The sequence below is a fragment of the Staurois parvus genome, unplaced genomic scaffold (genome assembly GCF_062004578.1).
Source record: "Staurois parvus isolate SC_StPar_1 unplaced genomic scaffold, SC_StPar_1.0 ptg000025l, whole genome shotgun sequence".
NCBI classification, from domain to species: domain Eukaryota; kingdom Metazoa; phylum Chordata; class Amphibia; order Anura; family Ranidae; genus Staurois; species Staurois parvus.
The window spans coordinates 10,937,141-10,957,090 of record NW_028317821.1 but is presented as its reverse complement, the minus strand read 5'-3'; the positions used below and the strand labels follow the sequence as shown (position 1 = coordinate 10,957,090).

Here is a 19,950-nt window from a genome sequence, read left to right as displayed (position 1 = left end):
GGTCAAGCACCAGCCCTGTCACATGGGTGGAATGGAAGCAAGTGACAATACTCGACATGCTTGAAAGTACCAAATATGTCAAAGAAAAGCTGAGTTTATACAGCTGGAAAGGGTAGCAGTTAAGTGGACATGTTGGGAGGGGGCAGGCGAGAACAACCTCCTCGTCCAATCACCTAGGTGATCAGAGAGGAAGTGGGTACCTTCCAAAATCGGTTAGCCGCTCCCCAAAGGTGCCAACTCCTCACATGGAGTGAGGGGCCAGTCCTTAAAGCAGAACTTCCCCTTTTAGGTGGAGCTCTGCTTTAAGTTAGGCTGCACTCCCGATTTTGATGACAAACACATCTCCCTCTTCTACAAGGAATGTGAACCACTTGCCCTCCTGAGGATTTACCCTCCTTCCTGATCAGGCCATTTTTTGTGTTACGGCACTGCGTAACTGACAATTGCGCAGTCATGCAACGCTGCACCCAAATAAATTTATGTCCTTTTTTCCCCACGAATTGAGCTTTCCTTCGGTGGTATTTGATCTCCTGTGCAATTTTTAATTTTTTGTGCTATAAAAAAAAAAAACAACAATTTTGAGAAAAAAAAATAATAATATTTTTGACTTTTTTGCTATTAAACATTAATAATGTTTTTTCATTTTAACTAGTAATGGTGGCGATCAGCCACTTATAGCGGGACTACGGCGGGCATTCTGAAACTGAAGAGAACTGACTAATGGCACTGGACAGCAAGGGGTTAACATGAGGGGCATTCAGAAGGGTTAACTGTGTGCTGTTTTACTAAGTACTGTGTCTGTGTGCTTCACTGTAAGCAGTGTGCAGAGCTGACAGGGAGAACACCTGTTTTGTTTGCAAACAGTTCTTCTCCCCGTCGGAGATGCTCGGCAGTCACCGGGCGCTGGCGAGTAATCACTGGCCGGAACCCAGTGATTGACAGCTGCGGCCGCAAAATAGCGTCGTGGGTAGGGCGCACCCGGAAATGCAAAATCACACACACACACACACATATATATATATATATATATATATATATATCTCTATCACACACTGTTCCAAATTATTATGCAAATTCTATTTAATTGTCACAAAGATTAAATATTTTGTTTTTCAGTTAAACTCATGGATGGCATTGTGTGTCAGGGCTCTTTTGATCACTGAAAACAATCTCGGACACCTGTGATAATTAGATTGGTAGGTGAGCCCAATTTAAGGAAAAACTACTAAAGGAGGGTGTTCCACATTATTAAGCAGAGCACCATTTTCAAGCAATATGGGGAAGAAGAAGGATCTCTCTGCTGCCGAACAGAGTGAAATAGTTCAATGCCTTGGATGAGGTATGAAAACATTAGATATTTCACGAAAACTTAAGCGTGATCATCGCACTATTAAGAGATTTGTGGCTGATTCAGAGCACAGACGGGTTCGTGCAGATAAAGGCACATTGAGGAAGATTTCTGCCAGATCCATGCATCGGATCAAGAGAGCAGCTGCTAAAATACCATTACATAGCAGCAAACAGATATTTGAAGCTGCTGGTGCCTCTGGAGTCCCACGGATATCAAGGTGTAGAGTCCTCCAGAGTCTTGCAACTGTGCATAAACCTTCTATTCGGCCACCACCAACCAATGCTCACAAGCAGAAATGGCTGCACTGGGCAGAAAAATACATGAAAACTAATTTTCAAACAGTCTTATTCATTGATGAGTGCCGTGCAACCCTGAATGGTCCAGATGGATGGAGTAGTGGATGGTTGGTGGACGGCCACCCTGTTCCAACAAGGCTGCGACTTCGGCAAGACGGTGGTGGATTCATGTTTTGGGCCGGAATCATGGGAACAGAGCTGGTCGGCCCCTTTGGGGGCCCCGAAGGTGTAAAGATGACCACTGCAAAGTATGTGGAGTTTATGACTGACCACTTTCTTCCCTGGTACAGAAGGAAGAACTATGCTTTCCGTAATAAAATCATCTTCATGCATGACAATGCACCATCTGATGCTGCAAAGAATACCTCTGCATTAATGGCTGTTATGGGGATAAAAGGAGAGAAAGTCATGGTGTGGCCTCCATCCTCCCCTGACCTCAAACCTATTGAGAACCTTTGGAGCATCCTCAAGCAACAGATCGATGAGGGTTGAAGGCAGTTTACATCCAAACAGCAGCTCTGGGAGGCTATTCTGACATCTTGCAAACAAATTCAAGCAGAAACTGTCCAAAAACTCACAAGTTCAATGTATGCAAGACTTGTGAAGCTGCTATCAAATAAAGGGGTCCTATGTTAAAATGTAACGTGACCTGTTAAAATGTTTAAAAAGTTTGATTGTAATAGCTTTTGATTTCAGTAAATACGCTGCAAACGCAACAAATGACAATTTTCAGTTCTTTACAACCTATAAAGTGTTTTGAAATTTACTGTGTGTAATAATTTGGAACAGTGCATTGTAAGTTTTTTATGTTTAAAAAAAATACTGTTATCATTAGGAGGTTTGTTCAATAAAATTTGAATTGTACTCTTAATAGTTGATAACATGAGAATTATGCTGACTGTTATTTACATCAATTATTTAGGCAAATGAGAAAAATATCATTTGCATAATAATGTGGAACAGGGTGTGTGTGTGTGTGTGTATATATATATATATATATATATATATATATATATATATATATATATATATATACACATACAGTTGTGTTCAAAATAATAGCAGTCAGATATCACTAACCTGATAAATCACTGTTTTTACTAGCAGGTGTAGTAGAGTAATAGAAAGTAATAGAAATCCAACAGACCCAACAGTCATGACATGCATGCTGCTGATTCTGGTCATTCATTCTTTGAAAAACAGGTGGCAATTATTGCCCTTATTTAAGGAAGGAAGGCAGCAAATGTTGTACATTCTGGTTACAGTGCATTTCTCTCCTATTAAATTCTGAGGAAAATGGGTCATTCCAAAGATTGTTCAGAAGAACAGCATAACTGGATTAAAAAGTTGATTGGAGAGGGGAAAACATATAAAGAAGTGCAGAAAATGATAGGCTGCTCAGCTAAAATGATCGCAAACGCTTTAAAATGGCAACCAAAACCTGAAAGACGTGGAAGAAAGCGAAAAACTACCATTTGAATGGATAGAGGAATAGCCAAAATGGAAAGGACTCAGCCAACAATCAGCTCCAGGAAGATCAAAGAAGGTGTAAAGTTACCTGTGAGTACTGTTACAATTAGAAGACGCCTATGTGAAGCCAAGCTATCTGCAAGAAGCCCCCGCAAAGTCCCACTGTTGAAAAAAAAAGACGTGCTGAAGAGGTTACAATTTGCCAAAGAGCACATTGACTGGCCTAAAGAGAAATGGTGCAACATTTTGTGGACTGATGAAAGTAAGATTGTTCTTTTTGGGTCTAGTGGCCGGAGACAGTTTGTCAGACGAACCCCAAACACTGAATTCAAGCCACAGTACACTGTGAAGACAGTGAAGCATGGTTGTGCAAGCATCATGATATGGGGATGTTTCTCATACTACGGTGTTGGGCCTATTTATCGCATACCAGGGATCATGGATCAGTTTGAATACATCAGAATACTTGAAGAGGTCATGCTGCCTTATGCTGAAGAGGAAATGCCCTTGAAATGGGTGTTCCAACAAGACAACGACCACAAACACACCAGTAAACGTGCAACATCTTGGTTCCAGGCCAACAAGATTGATGTTATGGAGTGGCCAGCCCAATCCCCGGATCTTAATCCAATAGAAAACTTGTGGGGTGACATCAAAAATGCAGTTTTTGAGGCAAAACCAAGAAATAGAGAACTGTGGAATGTAGTCCAATCATCCTGGGCTGGAATACCTGTTCACAGGTGCCAGAAGTTGGTTGACTCCATGCAACACAGATGTACAGCAGTTCTCAGAAACAGTGCTTATACAACTAAATATTCATTAAGTGATTCAAAGGAAAGCAAAATCTTCAAACATTTTTCAGTTTATATAGTGAATGTTTGAGTTTGTAAAGAAGAATACAAACACTGCTATTTTTTGAACAGTCTACTATTCACTTTTCTTCAATTTTTTTTAGAGGAACAACACATTTGATATTTTTCTTCATGTTTTGATTTGGAATAGAATGTGTAGTGTTCCCAATGCATTTGTGTGTATGGAAATAAAAGCTATTACAAGGATTCTGAGCTTTATTCACTTTTTTCAACACACTGCTATTATGAACACAACTGTACATATATATATATCTACACACACACACACACACGCTGCCCTGTAGCAGTGTTTCTGCTATAGGGCGGTCAGGAAGCGATTAAGCTGCTGCAAAATATATTTTTATTTATTTTTAATACACTAATGGCAGGTACACACGGGCCGAATATTGGCCAAAATCAGCCGGTACAGTAGAAAATGTCCGACGTTCAGCCAGTGTATACAGCTGCTCGTCCAACAGAAGCTGATCTCACAACCGGCTTTTGTCGAACAAGCATACTGGAAAACCAACAGTTGACCGGCATCTGATCAGAGCTCTCAGCAAATGCCTGCAAGTGCTGATCAGTGTGCCCTGACGGGGAACACAATAGCACAGAAGTGGAGATGGCTGCACAAACATCATTTGTCAGTTTTTTCATTCAGCTTGATGTAGAAAAAAAAAAACTTATAGCTTTAACCATCCTGTCTGGCCCATGTACATAAACGGCCAGACAGGAGCAGTACAGGGGCGGGAGGCCGTTTATAAACGGCCTCCCCGCCCTCTGCTTGTGCATGCTCCCTGGGAGCGTGCAGCACCGCGATCTGGTTCCCGCTGTGTCCTCTGGACACAGTGGAACACCGATCGTTGTACAGGACCTCTGTACAAGGTCCCGATCATGTGATCACTGATTGACCAATCAGTGATCACATGAAGAGTAGTAAGTAAGATGTCACTTCTGACATCATTGCTTATGTGTGAAATCTGTGAATGATCACAGAGGTCACATGGTACAAGGCTATTCACAACAGTCTTGTACCATGTGACAAGCTGTAAACAATCACAGCTCACACAGTATTTCTCAATGGCTGCAAGAATGCAGCCATAGAGAAGGAGAAATTATTGCTTTTACAGCCTTTATGGGTGTAAAAGCAATCAGTGTAAGCAAAAAAAGAAAACAAATCTTCATAACCCCCCACAAGTAGTAGAGTGTCACCATGGTACTGCTAGGGTGGCAGTATGTAAAAAAAAAAACAAATAATATAAAAAAATAAAATAAAAATGTAAAAAAAAAAGTTTAAATTATAATTTTTGGTTATAAACTAATTTGGGTTATTTTTTTTTTTACTAAAAAGATAACTGAATACATTTTGGCCAAGATTTATGAACAAAGATTATTTATTTACAAAAATTTATAAGAAAAAACACTTTTTTTCAAAATGTTTGGACTTTTTCATTTATATAGCAAAAAAATAAAAATCCCAGTGGGGAATAAATACCACCAAAATAAAGCTTTATCTGTCTAAAAAAAATGCTAAAAAATTCATATGTGTACAGTGTTGCATGACCACGCAATTGTCATTCAAAGTGTGATAGCGCTGAAAGCTGAAAATTGGCCTGCAGAGGAAGGGGGTAAAAATGTCCGGACTTGAAGTGGTTAAATATATTTCCCAGACAAGCAATCAAATTTTAAAATAGAATAAAGTCATATGTTTCTTTTAAAAAGCAGTTCCTCCTTAAACACAGGAAATGATACCATTCCCTTACCTGCAATTCAAATAGATCGTTGCTGTATCTTCCATATTCCACCATCCCTCCAAAAACCAGGATCCTTGTCCCATCACAGACAAATCCATGAGCGGCACAACCTGGAGGAATATCTCCCCTTACTGCTGGAAGGAACCACTGATTTGTAACTGTTGAGAAAAAAATGCATTTATTTTTTGTAAATCTTATGTTTCTGCCAGCTGCAACAATCACTGCTGTCTTGGGAAGAAGAAACATGTACACAACACTGTATACAGTGTGGAAAATAATTATTTGATCCCCTGCACATTTTATAATTTTGCCCAATTACAAAGAAATGAAGGGCTTATAATTTTTATCATAGGTGTATTTTAAATGATAGAGACAGAATATCTACCAAACAAATCAGAAAAAACACGATACAGATGTTATAAATTGAGTTGCAGTTCAGTGAGTAAAATAAGTATTTGAGACCCTTCCGACCAACGCAGAGAAGGCTCGGTGCCCCCTCTCGTACGGTCCTATGTCCTCTCATGTAGTGCCCCCTTCTCACATACAGAGAAGGCTCGGTGCCCCCCTCTCGTACAATCCTATGTCCTCTCATGTAGTGCCCCCTTCTCACACACAGAGAAGGGTCGGTGCCCACATCTCGTACAGTCCTATGTCCTCTCAGGTAGTGCCCCCTTCTCACACACAGAGAAGGCTCGGTGCCCCCCTCTCGTACGGTCCTATGTCCTCTCATGTAGTGCCCCCTTCTCATACACAGAGAAGGCTCGGTGCCCCCCTCTCGTACAATCCTATGTCCTCTCATGTAGTGCCCCCTTCTCACACACAGAGAAGGGTCGGTGCCCACATCTTGTACAGTCCTATGTCCCCTCAGGTAGTGCCCCCTTCTCACACACAGAGAAGGCTCGGTGCCCCCCTCTCGTACAGTCCTATGTCCTCTCATGTAGTGCCCCCTTCTCACATACAGAGAAGGCTCGGTGCCCCCTCTCGTACGGTCCTATGTCCTCTCATGTAGTGCCCCCTTCTCACATACAGAGAAGGCTCGGTGCCCCCTCTCGTACGGTCCTATGTCCTCTCATGTAGTGCCCCCTTCTCATACACAGAGAAGGCTCGGTGCCCCCCTCTCGTACAATCCTATGTCCTCTCATGTAGTGCCCCCTTCTCACACACAGAGAAGGCTCGGTGCCCCCCCCTCGTACAGTCCTATGTCCGCTCATGTAGTGCCCCCTTCTCACACACAGAGAAGGTTTGGTGCCCCCTCTCGTACAGTCCTACGTCCTCTCAGGTAGTGCCCCCTTCTCACACACAGAGAAGGCTCGGTGCCCCCCCCTCGTACAGTCCTATGTCCTCTCATGTAGTGCCCCCTTCTCATACACAGAGAAGGCTCGGTGCCCCCCTCTCGTACAATCCTATGTCCTCTCATGTAGTGCCCCCTTCTCACACACAGAGAAGGGTCGGTGCCCACATCTTGTACAGTCCTATGTCCCCTCAGGTAGTGCCCCCTTCTCACACACAGAGAAGGCTCGGTGCCCCCCTCTCGTACAGTCCTATGTCCTCTCATGTAGTGCCCCCTTCTCACATACAGAGAAGGCTCGGTGCCCCCTCTCGTACGGTCCTATGTCCTCTCATGTAGTGCCCCCTTCTCACATACAGAGAAGGCTCGGTGCCCCCTCTCGTACGGTCCTATGTCCTCTCATGTAGTGCCCCCTTCTCATACACAGAGAAGGCTCGGTGCCCCCCTCTCGTACAATCCTATGTCCTCTCATGTAGTGCCCCCTTCTCACACACAGAGAAGGCTCGGTGCCCCCCCCTCGTACAGTCCTATGTCCGCTCATGTAGTGCCCCCTTCTCACACACAGAGAAGGTTTGGTGCCCCCTCTCGTACAGTCCTACGTCCTCTCAGGTAGTGCCCCCTTCTCACACACAGAGAAGGCTCGGTGCCCCCCCCTCGTACAGTCCTATGTCCTCTCATGTAGTGCCCCCTTCTCACACACAGAGAAGGCTCGGTGCCCTCTCGTACAGTCCTATGTCCTCTAATGTAGTGCCCCCTTCTCACACACAGAGAAGGCTCGGTGCCCCCCCCTCGTACAGTCCTATGTCCTCTCATGTAGTGCCCCCTTCTCACACGCAGAGAAGGCTCTGTGCCCTCTCGTACAGTCCTATGTCCTCTAATGTAGTGCCCCCTTCTCACACACAGAGAAGGCTCGGTGCCCCCCTCTCGTACAGTCCTATGTCCTCTCAGGTAGTGCCCCCTTCTCACACACAGAGAAGGCTCGGTGCCCTCCTCTCGTACAGTCCTACGTCCTCTCAGGTAGTGCCCCCTTCTCACACACAGAGAAGGTTTGGTGCCCCTCTCATACAGTCCTACGTCCTCTCATGTAGTGCCCCCTTCTCACACACAGAGAAGGCTTGGTGCCCCTCTCATACAGTCCTACGTCCCCTCAGGTAGTGCCCCCTTCTCACACACAGAGAAGGCTCGGTGCCCCCCTCTCGTACAGTCCTATGTCCTCTCATGTAGTGCCCCCTTCTCACACACAGAGAAGGCTCGGTGCCCCCCTCTCATACAGTCCTATGTCCTCTAATGTAGTGCCCCCTTCTCACACACAGAGAAGGCTCGGTGCCCTCTCGTACAGTCCTATGTCCTCTCATGTAGTGCCCCCTTCTCACACACAGAGAAGGCTTGGTGCCCCTCTCATACAGTCCTACGTCCTCTCAGGAAGTGCCCCCTTCTCACACACAGAGAAGGCTCGGTGCCCCCCCCCCGTACAGTCCTATGTCCTCTCATGTAGTGCCCCCTTCTCACACACAGAGAAGGCTCGGTGCCCTCTCGTACAGTCCTATGTCCTCTCATGTAGTGCCCCCTTCTCACACACAGAGAAGGCTTGGTGCCCCTCTCATACAGTCCTACGTCCCCTCAGGTAGTGCCCCCTTCTCATACACAGAGAAGGCTCGGTGCCCACATCTCGTACGGTCCTATGTCCTCTCTGGTAGTGCCCCCTTCTCACATACAGAGAAGGCTCGGTGCCCCCTCTCGTACGGTCCTATGTCCTCTCAGGTAGTGCCCCCTTCTCACATACAGAGAAGGCTCGGTGCCCCCCTCTCGTACGGTCCTATGTCCTCTCATGTAGTGCCCCCTTCTCATACACAGAGAAGGCTCGGTGCCCCCCTCTCGTACAGTCCTATGTCCTCTAATGTAGTGCCCCCTTCTCACATACAGAGAAGGTTTGGTGCCCCTCTCATACAGTCCTATGTCCTCTCATGTAGTGCCCCCTTCTCACACACAGAGAAGGCTCGGTGCCCCCCTCTCGTACAATCCTATGTCCTCTCATGTAGTGCCCCCTTCTCACACACAGAGAAGGGTCGGTGCCCACATCTCGTACAGTCCTACGTCCTCTCAGGTAGTGCCCCCTTCTCACACACAGAGAAGGCTCGGTGCCCCCCCCTCGTACAGTCCTATGTCCTCTCATGTAGTGCCCCCTTCTCACACACAGAGAAGGTTTGGTACCCCTCTCATAAAGTCCTATGTCCTCTCAGGTAGTGCCCCCTTCTCGCACACAGAGAAGGCTCGGTGCTCCCCCCTCGTACAGTCCTATGTCCTCTCAGGTAGTGCCCCCTTCTCACACACAGAGAAGGCTCGGTGCCCCCCCCTCGTACAGTCTTTCCTCCTCTCAGGTAGTGCCCCCTTCTCACACACAGAGAAGGCCCGGTGCCCCCCCTCGTACAGTCCTATGTCCTCTCATGTAGGTAGCACACAGAGAAGGCTCAGTGACACCTCTTACTTGTCCCCATTTTGTTCTGTGTCTCCTCATGTAGAGAAGGCTCAGTCCTATGTCCTCTCTAGGTATACCTGCACACAACTTCCCTGTGCTCCCCCATTGTAGATAACGGGAAATGGTCAGGCCCTGATCCCTGTCCCCTGCAGGACTCCTCCTGCCCCGGTCCCCTGCAGGCCTCCTCTCGCCACAGTCCCTCTCACCCGTGTTATAGACGTGCAGCTCCTCCGCTATACCCTCGTTTCCGCCCCCAAAGATGATCATCAGCTCCCGGATGGCCACAGCGCGATGCCCGTGCCGGGAATGAGGGACCGGACCGCTGGCCGAGGTCACCTGCCTCCAGTTTAACCGGATGGGATCCGCCGCCATCAGATCCCGAGCCGCCTCCTCCGATCCCCCATCCCATAATGCAATGGGGCGGCGGGGTCACCAGCAGGGCGAGCAGCGGCGGGGGAGGCGGAGACTGTCACCAGTGCGGGTTGGCTGGGGACTCCACCTGTGGCACGGAGAAGACGTGTTAGGGGCGGGGCTCTCCGCCGGGATGGAGCCAATAGGTGGCTGAATGTGAAGCGTCCCCTCAGGGACTCTAGTACTTCCTATAGAAGACATGGGAAAGGGGCCATATTGAATAACACGGCTGTGTGCTGACTTTTCTCCTGCTGAGAGTACAGCGCAGGTGGTCCACATAGCATCCTTTGCTAGAAGACGTACAGTATCTCACAGAAGTGAGTACACCCCTCACACTTTTGTAAATATTTTATTATATCTTTTCATGTGACAACACTGAAGAAATGACACTTTGCTACAATGTAAAGTAGTGAGTGTACAGCTTGTATAACAGTGTAAATTTGCTGTTCCCTGAAAGTAACTCAACACACAGTCATTAATGTCTAAACTGCATGCACTCAACATCTAGTGTCGACCATGGCGAGGCCTGTTCTGAGTGGAACCTGTCCTGTTAAACCGCTGTATGGTCTTGGCCACCATGCTATAGCTCAGTTTCAGAGTCTTGGCAAACTTCTTGTAGCCTAGGCCATCTTTATGTAGAGCAACAATTGTTTTTTTCAGATCCTCAGCTCTTTTCCATGAGATGCCATGTTGAACTTCCAGTGACCAGTATGAGAGAGTGAGAGTGATAACACCACAATTTAACACACCTGCTTCCTATTCACACCTGAGACCTTGTAACACTAACGAGTCACATGACACCGGGGAGGGAAAATGGCTAATTTGGCCCAATTTGGACACTCACTTAGGGGTGCACTCACTTTTGTTGCCAGCGGTTTAGACATTAATGGCTGTGTGTTGAGTTATTTTGAGGGGACAGCAAATTTACATGTTATACAAGCTGTACGCTCACTACTTTACATTGTAGCAAAGTGTCATTTCTTCAGTGTTGTCACATGAAAAGATACAATAAAATATTTACAAAAATGTGAGGGGTGTACTCACTTCTGTGAGATATTGTAGGTGTCCATTTCATGCCTTGTTATCATTCTTTAGTTTTTTTCCTGCAGTTGTGTGCAGTGGAAGAAGAAACCCTCAAGTACAAACACTGAGGTCCTTCTGCAAACATGCCCTTCATTTCAAGTTCAAAAGGAGTGAAGAGGCAGTTAAAACATTGGACATGTCTCTATTCCAGTCAGGACAGGGTGGACAAAACCCTCTCAGGTCACCAAAGATATAAACTGTGAGCTTCCAGCTATAGAAGAGGCAGTGTATCACCTTTGTTCTCTTCCACGACTGTTACCCTTACCAATTTCCTCAGTATTCAACATTATGGGAGTGTCAGATGACTGTGATCCCCACCACTTCTCATGGTTCCATCCTCTACATCAGTGGCCTCCAAACTGCAGCCTGGGAGCCAGATGTGGCCCTTTGCTTGCCTTTATCAGGCCCTTGAGGCATTATTCTTTCCACTGGCACCAACAATTGAGCCACTATTCCTCCCACTGACACCAACAATGGGGCACTATTCATACCACTAACACCAACAATGGAGCATTACTCCTCTCGCTGACACCAACAATGAGCCACTATTCCCCTCACTGACAACAATGGGGCACTATTCCTCCCACTAATACCAATGATGGGGCACTATTCCTCCCACTGACACCAACAATGGGGCACTATTCTTACCACTAACACCAACAATGGAGCATTACTCCTCTCGCTGACACCAACAATGGACCACTATTCCCCTCACTGACAACAATGGGGCACTATTCCTCCCGCTGACACCAACAATGGGGCACAATTTTTACCACTAACACCAACAATGGAGCATTATTCCTCTCGCTGACACCAACAATGGGCCACTATTCCCCCCACTGACAACAATGGGGCACTATTCCTCCTGCTGACACCAACAATGGGGCACTATTACCCCCACTGACATCAACAATGGGGCAGTATTCCTCCCACTGTCACCAACAATGGGGCACTATTCCTCCCACTGACACCAATAATGGGGCACTATTCCCCCCCACTGACAACAATGGGGCACTATTCCTCCTGCTGACACCAACAATAGGGCACTATTCTTACCACTAACACCAACAATGGAGCACTATTTCTCTCAATGATGGGGCACTATTCTTACCACTAACACCAGCAATAGGGCACTGTTCCTCCCGTTAACACCAGTGATGGGGCACTATTCCTCTCACTAACATTAATGATGGAGCTCTATTCCTCCCACTTGCACTAATAATTGGGCATAATTCCTCCCACTGACACCAACAATGGGGCACTGTTCCTCCCACTAACACCAGTGATGGGGCACTGTTCCTCCCACTAACATTAATGATGGAGCTCTATTCCTCCCACTGACACCAACGATGGGCACTTTTCCTCCCACTGACACCAACTATTTTTACCTCTAATACCAAAGATGGGGCACTTTTTACTCCCACTGGGCACAGTCTGGTCCCCCCATAGCCTGAAGGGCAGTAAACTGGCCCTTTGTTTAGAAAGTATGGAGATCCCTGCTCTAAGCCCTATGTCACACTAGGACTCAGTGATGACTAAGGGTTATTGGATGCAACCATGATGTGTGGTGGGGACAGATTCATCCAACACAACTGGAAGAGATGGGTGAGAGGAGGTAGATGATAACAGTCACTAGAGAGGTGCATGTAATACATCTTTTGTTGTAGGGAGCTGACAGTTTCATATCTTTAAAGACCTCAAAGGGGCCCTTGAAGATGCTCCCACTGTCAGAGGCCTCTGGAATATCACAAGTCATAAGAAGAGTTGGGTCATTATGAAGAATGATTCCCACTTTTCATCTGTCCTAGAAGGAAGCTGTTTTCAGGGGGATTTCCAACACCTGCCTGACGCACATCAAGCACACCCACACTTACCTCAAGCATAAATGTTGTTTATGCTTGGCCCAAAAGGACCCCTGTTCAGCCATATCAGGGGCAACAGGTCAATCACGATCTACCCATTAGTTGTAGTCATGTGGTGGTTAGAACACGACCCCACTATCATAAACACTGCTAGCATCGGGCACTCAGGACACATGCCCTGCATCTCTTGCTTGGTGCCCCCAGGCCAATGACATTGCTGCCCATGTTTTTTGGTGTTGTGGCTGCTTAGTATGCTTCTTCCATGCAGCCATAGTTGTGTACACATATAAGGAGGAAAGCCTTAAACAGGGCAAAGCCAAATGCCACTCAGGACTTTCCTATTGGTAGGGACAAGCACAGCCATTCATGCCAGTAGAGGCACCTGAGAGTAAAGAAAGTGGTGTTTGGTGTCTGTGTGCATGTGTTATTGTGGATATATGTATATATACATATACAGTATATATGTATGTATATGTATATACTCCTCACCCCATTACTAAGTACATTACATACTCCTGACCACTGCATTTTGTTCACTAGGCTGTAAGTTATTTTTGCTCCTGATCTCTGCACTGTGTACATTACACATGTTTGTCCCCTGCACTCTGTACATTACACATTCCTGACCCTTGCATTCTGTACAGTACACAATCCTAACCCCAGTGCATACAATCCACCACCCACTCTGACGGAAATATCCTGGACCTTGTCTTCTCCAACCACTGCGCTCCCCACAACCTCACTAACACCCCCTTCCCTCTCTCTGACCACAACCTGATCACCTTCTCTATCTCCTCGTCCTCCAACGCCTACCCCTCCAAATGTCACACTACTACCAGCCGTAACCTCCGCAACCTTAACCCTGCCTCCCTCCACTCTGCAGCTGATCAACTCCACGACCGCATCCTCCCCCTGTCCTGCCCCGACTTGGCTTTGCCCGCCTACAACAATGTGCTCTCAACAGCCCTTGACTCACTAGCGCCTTTAACCACACGCAACATCAGACCCCGACCACTCCAGCCCTGGCAGACTGATCACACCAAAACCCTCAAACGACACAGTCGTGCCCTGGAGCGACTATGGCGCAAAACCAAATCCCAACAAGCCTTCACCCGCTACAAATCTGCCTTCCGCACCTACACCTCCTCCCTCCATGCTGCCAAACAGGCCTACTTCTTGACCCTCATCAAGGCCCTCTCCTCCAATCCTCGCCGACTCTTCTCTGCCTTCAACTCTCTACTCTCTCCACCCCCACCTCCACCCAGCACCTCACTCACTGCCCTTGAGATTGCCACTCACTTCAAAAACAAAATTGACACAATTCGCAAGGACATTGCCGCAACTCACACGCCCTCTCAACCCGTCCCCTCTCACACAGTTACCCCCTTATCCCCCCTCCCCCTCGACATAACCCGCAGGGACTTCGTCGCTGCTCAAACTCTCTCCAACCCCCTTCACCCTCACTCAGCTACCCCCTCATCACCCCTCTCCCACAGCCCCACCACTGCTCTGACCTCCTCTTCCACCCCACCCTACATTCCTCATACTGAAGCTCCCCCAACACTCCACACCTTTGACCTTACTACCATCGAGTAAGTCTCCAAGATCCTCTCTGATGCCCGCCTCACCACCTGCCCCCTCGACCCTATCCCCTCACAACTCCTACGACCTTCCTCCTCCTCCATCCTACGCTCCCTCACCCACATCTTCAATCTCTCCATCTCCTCAGGCACTTTACCCTCCCCTCTGAAACATGCACACATCACCCCCATACTTAAAAAGCCCTCCCTGGACCCCAATGACCCGAACAACCTCAGACCCATCTCCCTGCTCCCATTTACATCTAAACTCCTCGAGCGCCTAGTCTACACCCGCCTATGCTCTCACCTCAACGACAACAACCTCCTCGATCCCCTACAGTCCGGCTTCCGTCCCCTACACTCCACCGAAACTGCCTTACTCAAACTCTCCAACGACCTGCTAACCACCAAAGCTAATGGCCACTATTCAGTGCTCCTACTCCTTGACCTCTCTGCGGCCTTCGACACAGTCGACCACCCCCTTCTCCTCAAAAAACTACACTCCCTCGGCCTCAGAGATTCTGCTCTCTCCTGGCTCTCATCCTACCTGTCACAACGCTCCTTCAGCGTTACCTATAATGCTACCACCTCCCCCTCACTCCCCCTCTCTGTTGGGGTCCCTCAAGGCTCTGTCCTCGGGCCCCTTCTCTTCTCCATCTATACCTCCTCCCTTGGCCAACTCATACACTCTCACGGCTTCAACTACCACCTCTATGCCGACGACACACAAATCTATCTCTCAACCCCCCACCTCACCCCCTTGGTCTCAGCCCGAATCACACACCTACTGAGCGACATATCAGACTGGATGTCGCTCCACTTCCTTAAATTGAACCTCTCCAAAACCGAGTTTCTTGTCTTCCCCCCAGCCCGGACACCACCCCCCATTGATTTCTCCATCACATCCAACAACGCTACCATCAAACCCGCCCTGCAGGCCAGAGTACTGGGTGTCATTCTGGACTCCAACCTATCCTTCCAGCCCCAAGTCCAATCTTTAACAAACTCGTGCAGACTCCACCTCCGCAACATCGCCAAAATCCGCACGTTCCTAACCCCAGAAACCACTAAACAGCTCATCCACTCCCTCATCATATCACGACTCGACTACTGCAACTCCCTCCTCACTGGCCTGCCTCGCCGCTGGCTATCCCCTCTTCAGTCCATCCTGAACACGGCTGCCAGACTCATTCACCTTTCCAACCGCACTGTCTCCGCCACCCCCCTCTGCCAATCCCTCCACTGGCTTCCGATTGCGCAACGGATCAAATTCAAAATCCTAACGCTGACGTACAAAGCTGTCCACCATACTGCCCCGTACTACATCTCTGACCTAATATCCAAGTACCGCCCAGCACGCACACTCCGCTCCTCACAAGACCTCCTTCTCTCTAGTTCCCTGGTCTCCTCCTCCCATGCCCGCCTCCAGGACTTCTCCAGGGTGTCACCCATCCTCTGGAACTCCCTGCCCCAACCCATCAGATTATCACCTACTCTCCTCTCCTTTAGGCGCACCCTGAAAACGCATCTCTTCAGGGAAGCCTACCCCACCCCCTGCTAACTTGCCGACCTCCTCCACTCTTCCTACCACTCCATCCCCCACAGCTATCTCCTCCTGTGCCACCACCCCCTCCCTCCTAGATTGTAAGCTCGAAAGAGCAGGGCCCTCAATCCCCTCATGTTTTGCATTGTATTGGTATTGTTCTGTCACATGTTCTGTCTCCCTTTTGTAATGTACAGCGCTGAGCGAACTATTGGCGCTTTATAAATACTGTATAATAATAATAATAATCTACATCACACACTTCTTGCCCTTGCATTCTGTATGTTACATACTCTTGACCCTTTCACTCTATGCATTACATACTCCTGACCCCTACACTCTCTGTTATGTGTACATCTGTCCTCTGCATTCTGTACATTACAAACTCCTGACCCCTTCACTCTGTACATTACAGACTTCTGACTTTTTGTCAGGGAGCGAGGAGCCAGACACACAAGGAGGTGCAATTAAAGGTAGGTTTATTTACACAGAAACAAGGCAAGAGTCTATGCAAGTCCAACAGCAACAGCGGATGACTTGGTAGGACAGAAGTTCTCCTGCCGAGGTTGTCTTCCAGGATAATCAAGTCGAGAACCAGCGGGAATCATAGCCAAAGCCGGGGTCAGAAGCCAGGAAGAATGGTCGCCAGAGCCGGGGTCAAAAGCCAGGAAGAATGGTTGCCAGAGCCGGGGTCAGAAGCCAGGAGGAGTCTTAGCCAAAGCCGAGTCGGTATCCAGGAGAGCAAAGAGTTAACTGAACAGGAGCTTGCTGCTGTGCAACAGACAGGACATGAATGCAATGGACAGCTGCAAACAGCAGACTTAAATGTGATAAGCCGCCACCTCCTGGGAGGAGCCGCAGAGGGCTGAAAGCATAAAGGATCCCACAATGCTTTGCAGACCTAAGATGGATGACAGCACATGGAGCAGCACAAGCCCTGAGGAAAGGTAGGACCTTGATACTTTTGCACTCTGTCTGTTACACAGTCCTAACCCCTGCACTCTGTGCATATCATACTCCTGAGCCTTACACTCTGTGCGATGTGTACGTTTATCCCCTACACCCTGTACAATACACACTCCTGACCCTTGCACTCTGTATGTCACACACTCCGGAATCCTACATGGTGCACTCTGCATGCTATATACTCCTGATCCTTGCAATCTGTACGTTAAACACTCCTGACCCTTGCACTCTGTATGTTACATACGTCTGACCCCAACACTATATGATGTGTGCTCCTGACCCCTGTGCTCTGTACATTGAAAACTCCTCACACCTGCACTCTGTACGTTACATACTCCTGACCCTTGCACTCTGTATGTCACACACTCCTGAACCCTACATGGTGCACTCTGTATGTAACACTCCTTGCCCCTGCACTCTATATGTTAGATACTCCTGACCCTTGCAATCTGTACATTAAACACTTCTGACCCTTGAACTCTGTATGCTACATACTTCTGACTCCAACACTCTATATGATGTGTGCTCCTGACCCCTGCACTCTGCACATTGAAAACTCCTGACACCTGCACTCTATACGTTACATACTCCTGACCCTTGCACTCTGTATGTCACACACTCCTGAATCCTACATGGTGCACTCTGCATGTTATATACTCCTGATCCTTGCAATCTGTACGTTAAACACTCCTGACCCTTGCACTCTGTATGTTACATACGTCTGACCCCAACACTATATGATGTGTGCTCCTGACCCCTGTGCTCTGTACATTGAAAACTCCTCACACCTGCACTCTGTACGTTACATACTCCTGACCCTTGCACTCTGTATGTCACACACTCCTGAACCCTACATGGTGCACTCTGTATGTAACACTCCTTGCCCCTGCACTCTATATGTTAGATACTCCTGACCGTTGCAATCTGTACATTAAACACTTCCGACCCTTGAACTCTGTATGTTACATACTTCTGACTCCAACACTCTATATGATGTGTGCTCCTGACCCCTGCACTCTGCACATTGAAAACTCCTGACACCTGCACTCTATACGTTACATACTCCTGACCCTTGCAGTCTGTATATTACACACACTTGACCCCTACATGCATTCTGTTCATTATATACTCCTCACCCATGCGCTCTGTATGTAGGACATTCCTGGAAATTGCAATCTGTATGTTAAACACTGCTGATCCTTGCACTCTGCGCATTTCATGTTTTTGACCCCTTGCACTTATTGTATTACATATTCCTGATCCCTACACTCTGTACATATCCCCTGCACCACACATAGAGTGGCAAATGGAAATTAACCACTTGCCCTCCAGAGGATTTACCCCCCTTCCTGACCAGGCCATTTTTGCGATACGATGCTGTATTACTTTGACAATCATGACGGTCATGCAACGCTGCACCCAAATTAAATTTATGTCCTTTTTTCCCCACAAATAGAGCTTTCTTTCGGTGGTATTTGATCGCCTCTGCATTTTTTAATTGTTTGTGCTATAAACAAAAAAAGACCCAGAATTTTGAAAAAAATATATATTTTTGACTTTTTGCTATTAAACATATCCAGTAAAAAAATTTAAAAACTCAAATTTCGTCATAAATGTGGGCCATGATATATTCTGCTACATGTCTTTACTAAAAATATCACAATACATGTAAATTAGTTGGTTTACATGAAAGTTATAGCGTTTACAAATGGCGGTATATATACTGGAAATTTTTTTTTATATATACTAGTAATGGTGGCAATCAGCAACTTATAGCGGGCCTGCAGTGGGCAGTCTGACACTAACTGACACTAACTGTCACTGACATCCCCAGTGACACTAATACAGTGATCAGTGCTAATAAAAAGCACTGTACTAATGACACTGGGCAGGAAGGGGTTAACATCTGGGGCAATCAAAGGGTTAGCTGTGTGCTGTTTTACTGTGTACTGTGTGTGATTTACTATGTAAGCATACTGCTTTGTATTGCTCTGCTATACAAAGCAGCATGCTGGAGCCGACAGGGGAGAGATCTGTATTGTTACATACAGACCTTTCCTCTGTCAGTGTTCTTCGGTGGGTGGAAGGAAGGAAGGAAGGGTGAGTGGAAGGAAGGAATGGAAGGAAAGAAGAGGTGGGTGGAAGGAAGGAAGGGGTGGGTGGGTGGAAGGAAGGGAGGGAGGAAGGGGTGGGTGGAAGGAAGGGAGGGGTGGGTGGGTGGGTGGAAGGAAGGAAGAGAAGGGTGGAAGGAAGGGAGGGGTGAGTGGAAGAAAGGGAAGGAGGGGTGGGTGGAAGGGAGGGGTGCAAGAAAGGGAGGGGTTGGTGGAAGGAATGGGTGGGTGGGTGGATGGGAGGAAGGAAGGGAGGGGTGGGTGGCAGGAAGGAAGGTAAGTTGGACTCACGTGACTCATTCAGATGCATCAGAGCTGTCGGCTGCTGTGTTCAGTTTCCTGCCCACACCTCTTCTGAAGTTGCACAGACTGGAGTGTGGGTGGGCACAGGGGGAGGCAGATCAGATCCAACCTGTCTCCCCTCTTCTCCTATTGGTGCAGAGGATGGAGGGAGGGGCTGGGCACTGAGAAGAACACAGTGGCGGGGGGGTCCAGAAAGATAATGGAACAATCAGGGATGAGCAGGTATGTTCTGTGCTGTGGTGGGGGCGGTGACAAGCAGCGATCTCCTGAATGTCTTTCAGTGAAAAAGCTGGAAACCGCTTCTCCTCTTCTCACTCCTGTGGCTTCCATCTGCTTCATTGAAAGCCATACAGGAGATCCCGGCTTGTCACTGCCCCCAGCTCCACCCGTCCTACACCCCTAGTCCCAGCACTGCTCGCTGCCCCCACCTTGTTTCCACTCACGGGCGAGTGGAAAGTTCAAGGGCTGCAGGGATGGTTGACAACTGTCCTCTGGGGGGTGTTCAGACCCCTTACTCCCCCTTAAGTATGGCCCTGAAATGTAGTATATATATATATATATATATATATATATATATATATATATATATATATGACTTTGACGAA

General features: G+C 47.6%; 1 protein-coding gene across 3 annotated transcripts in view; it reads right to left on the bottom strand.

Annotated features, from left to right (window-relative positions):
• HCFC2 (host cell factor C2) overlaps nucleotides 1-9,983 on the bottom strand; it is a 62,823-nt gene extending 52,840 nt beyond the window's left edge. For 2 of the 3 annotated variants that reach the window (XM_089651833.1, XM_089651835.1), the window contains exons 1-2: nucleotides 9,693-9,982; nucleotides 5,732-5,880 (exon numbers count right to left, since the gene is read on the bottom strand). In XM_089651833.1, the coding sequence (XP_089507959.1) occupies nucleotides 5,732-5,880; nucleotides 9,693-9,858 (315 nt within the window). In that variant the 5' untranslated portion in view covers nucleotides 9,859-9,982. Of the gene's footprint in view, nucleotides 1-5,731; nucleotides 5,881-9,692 lie in introns of all 3 variants that reach the window. The other variant, XM_089651834.1, reaches the window with a different exon arrangement.
• Between the last annotated feature and the right edge of the window lie 9,967 nt (nucleotides 9,984-19,950).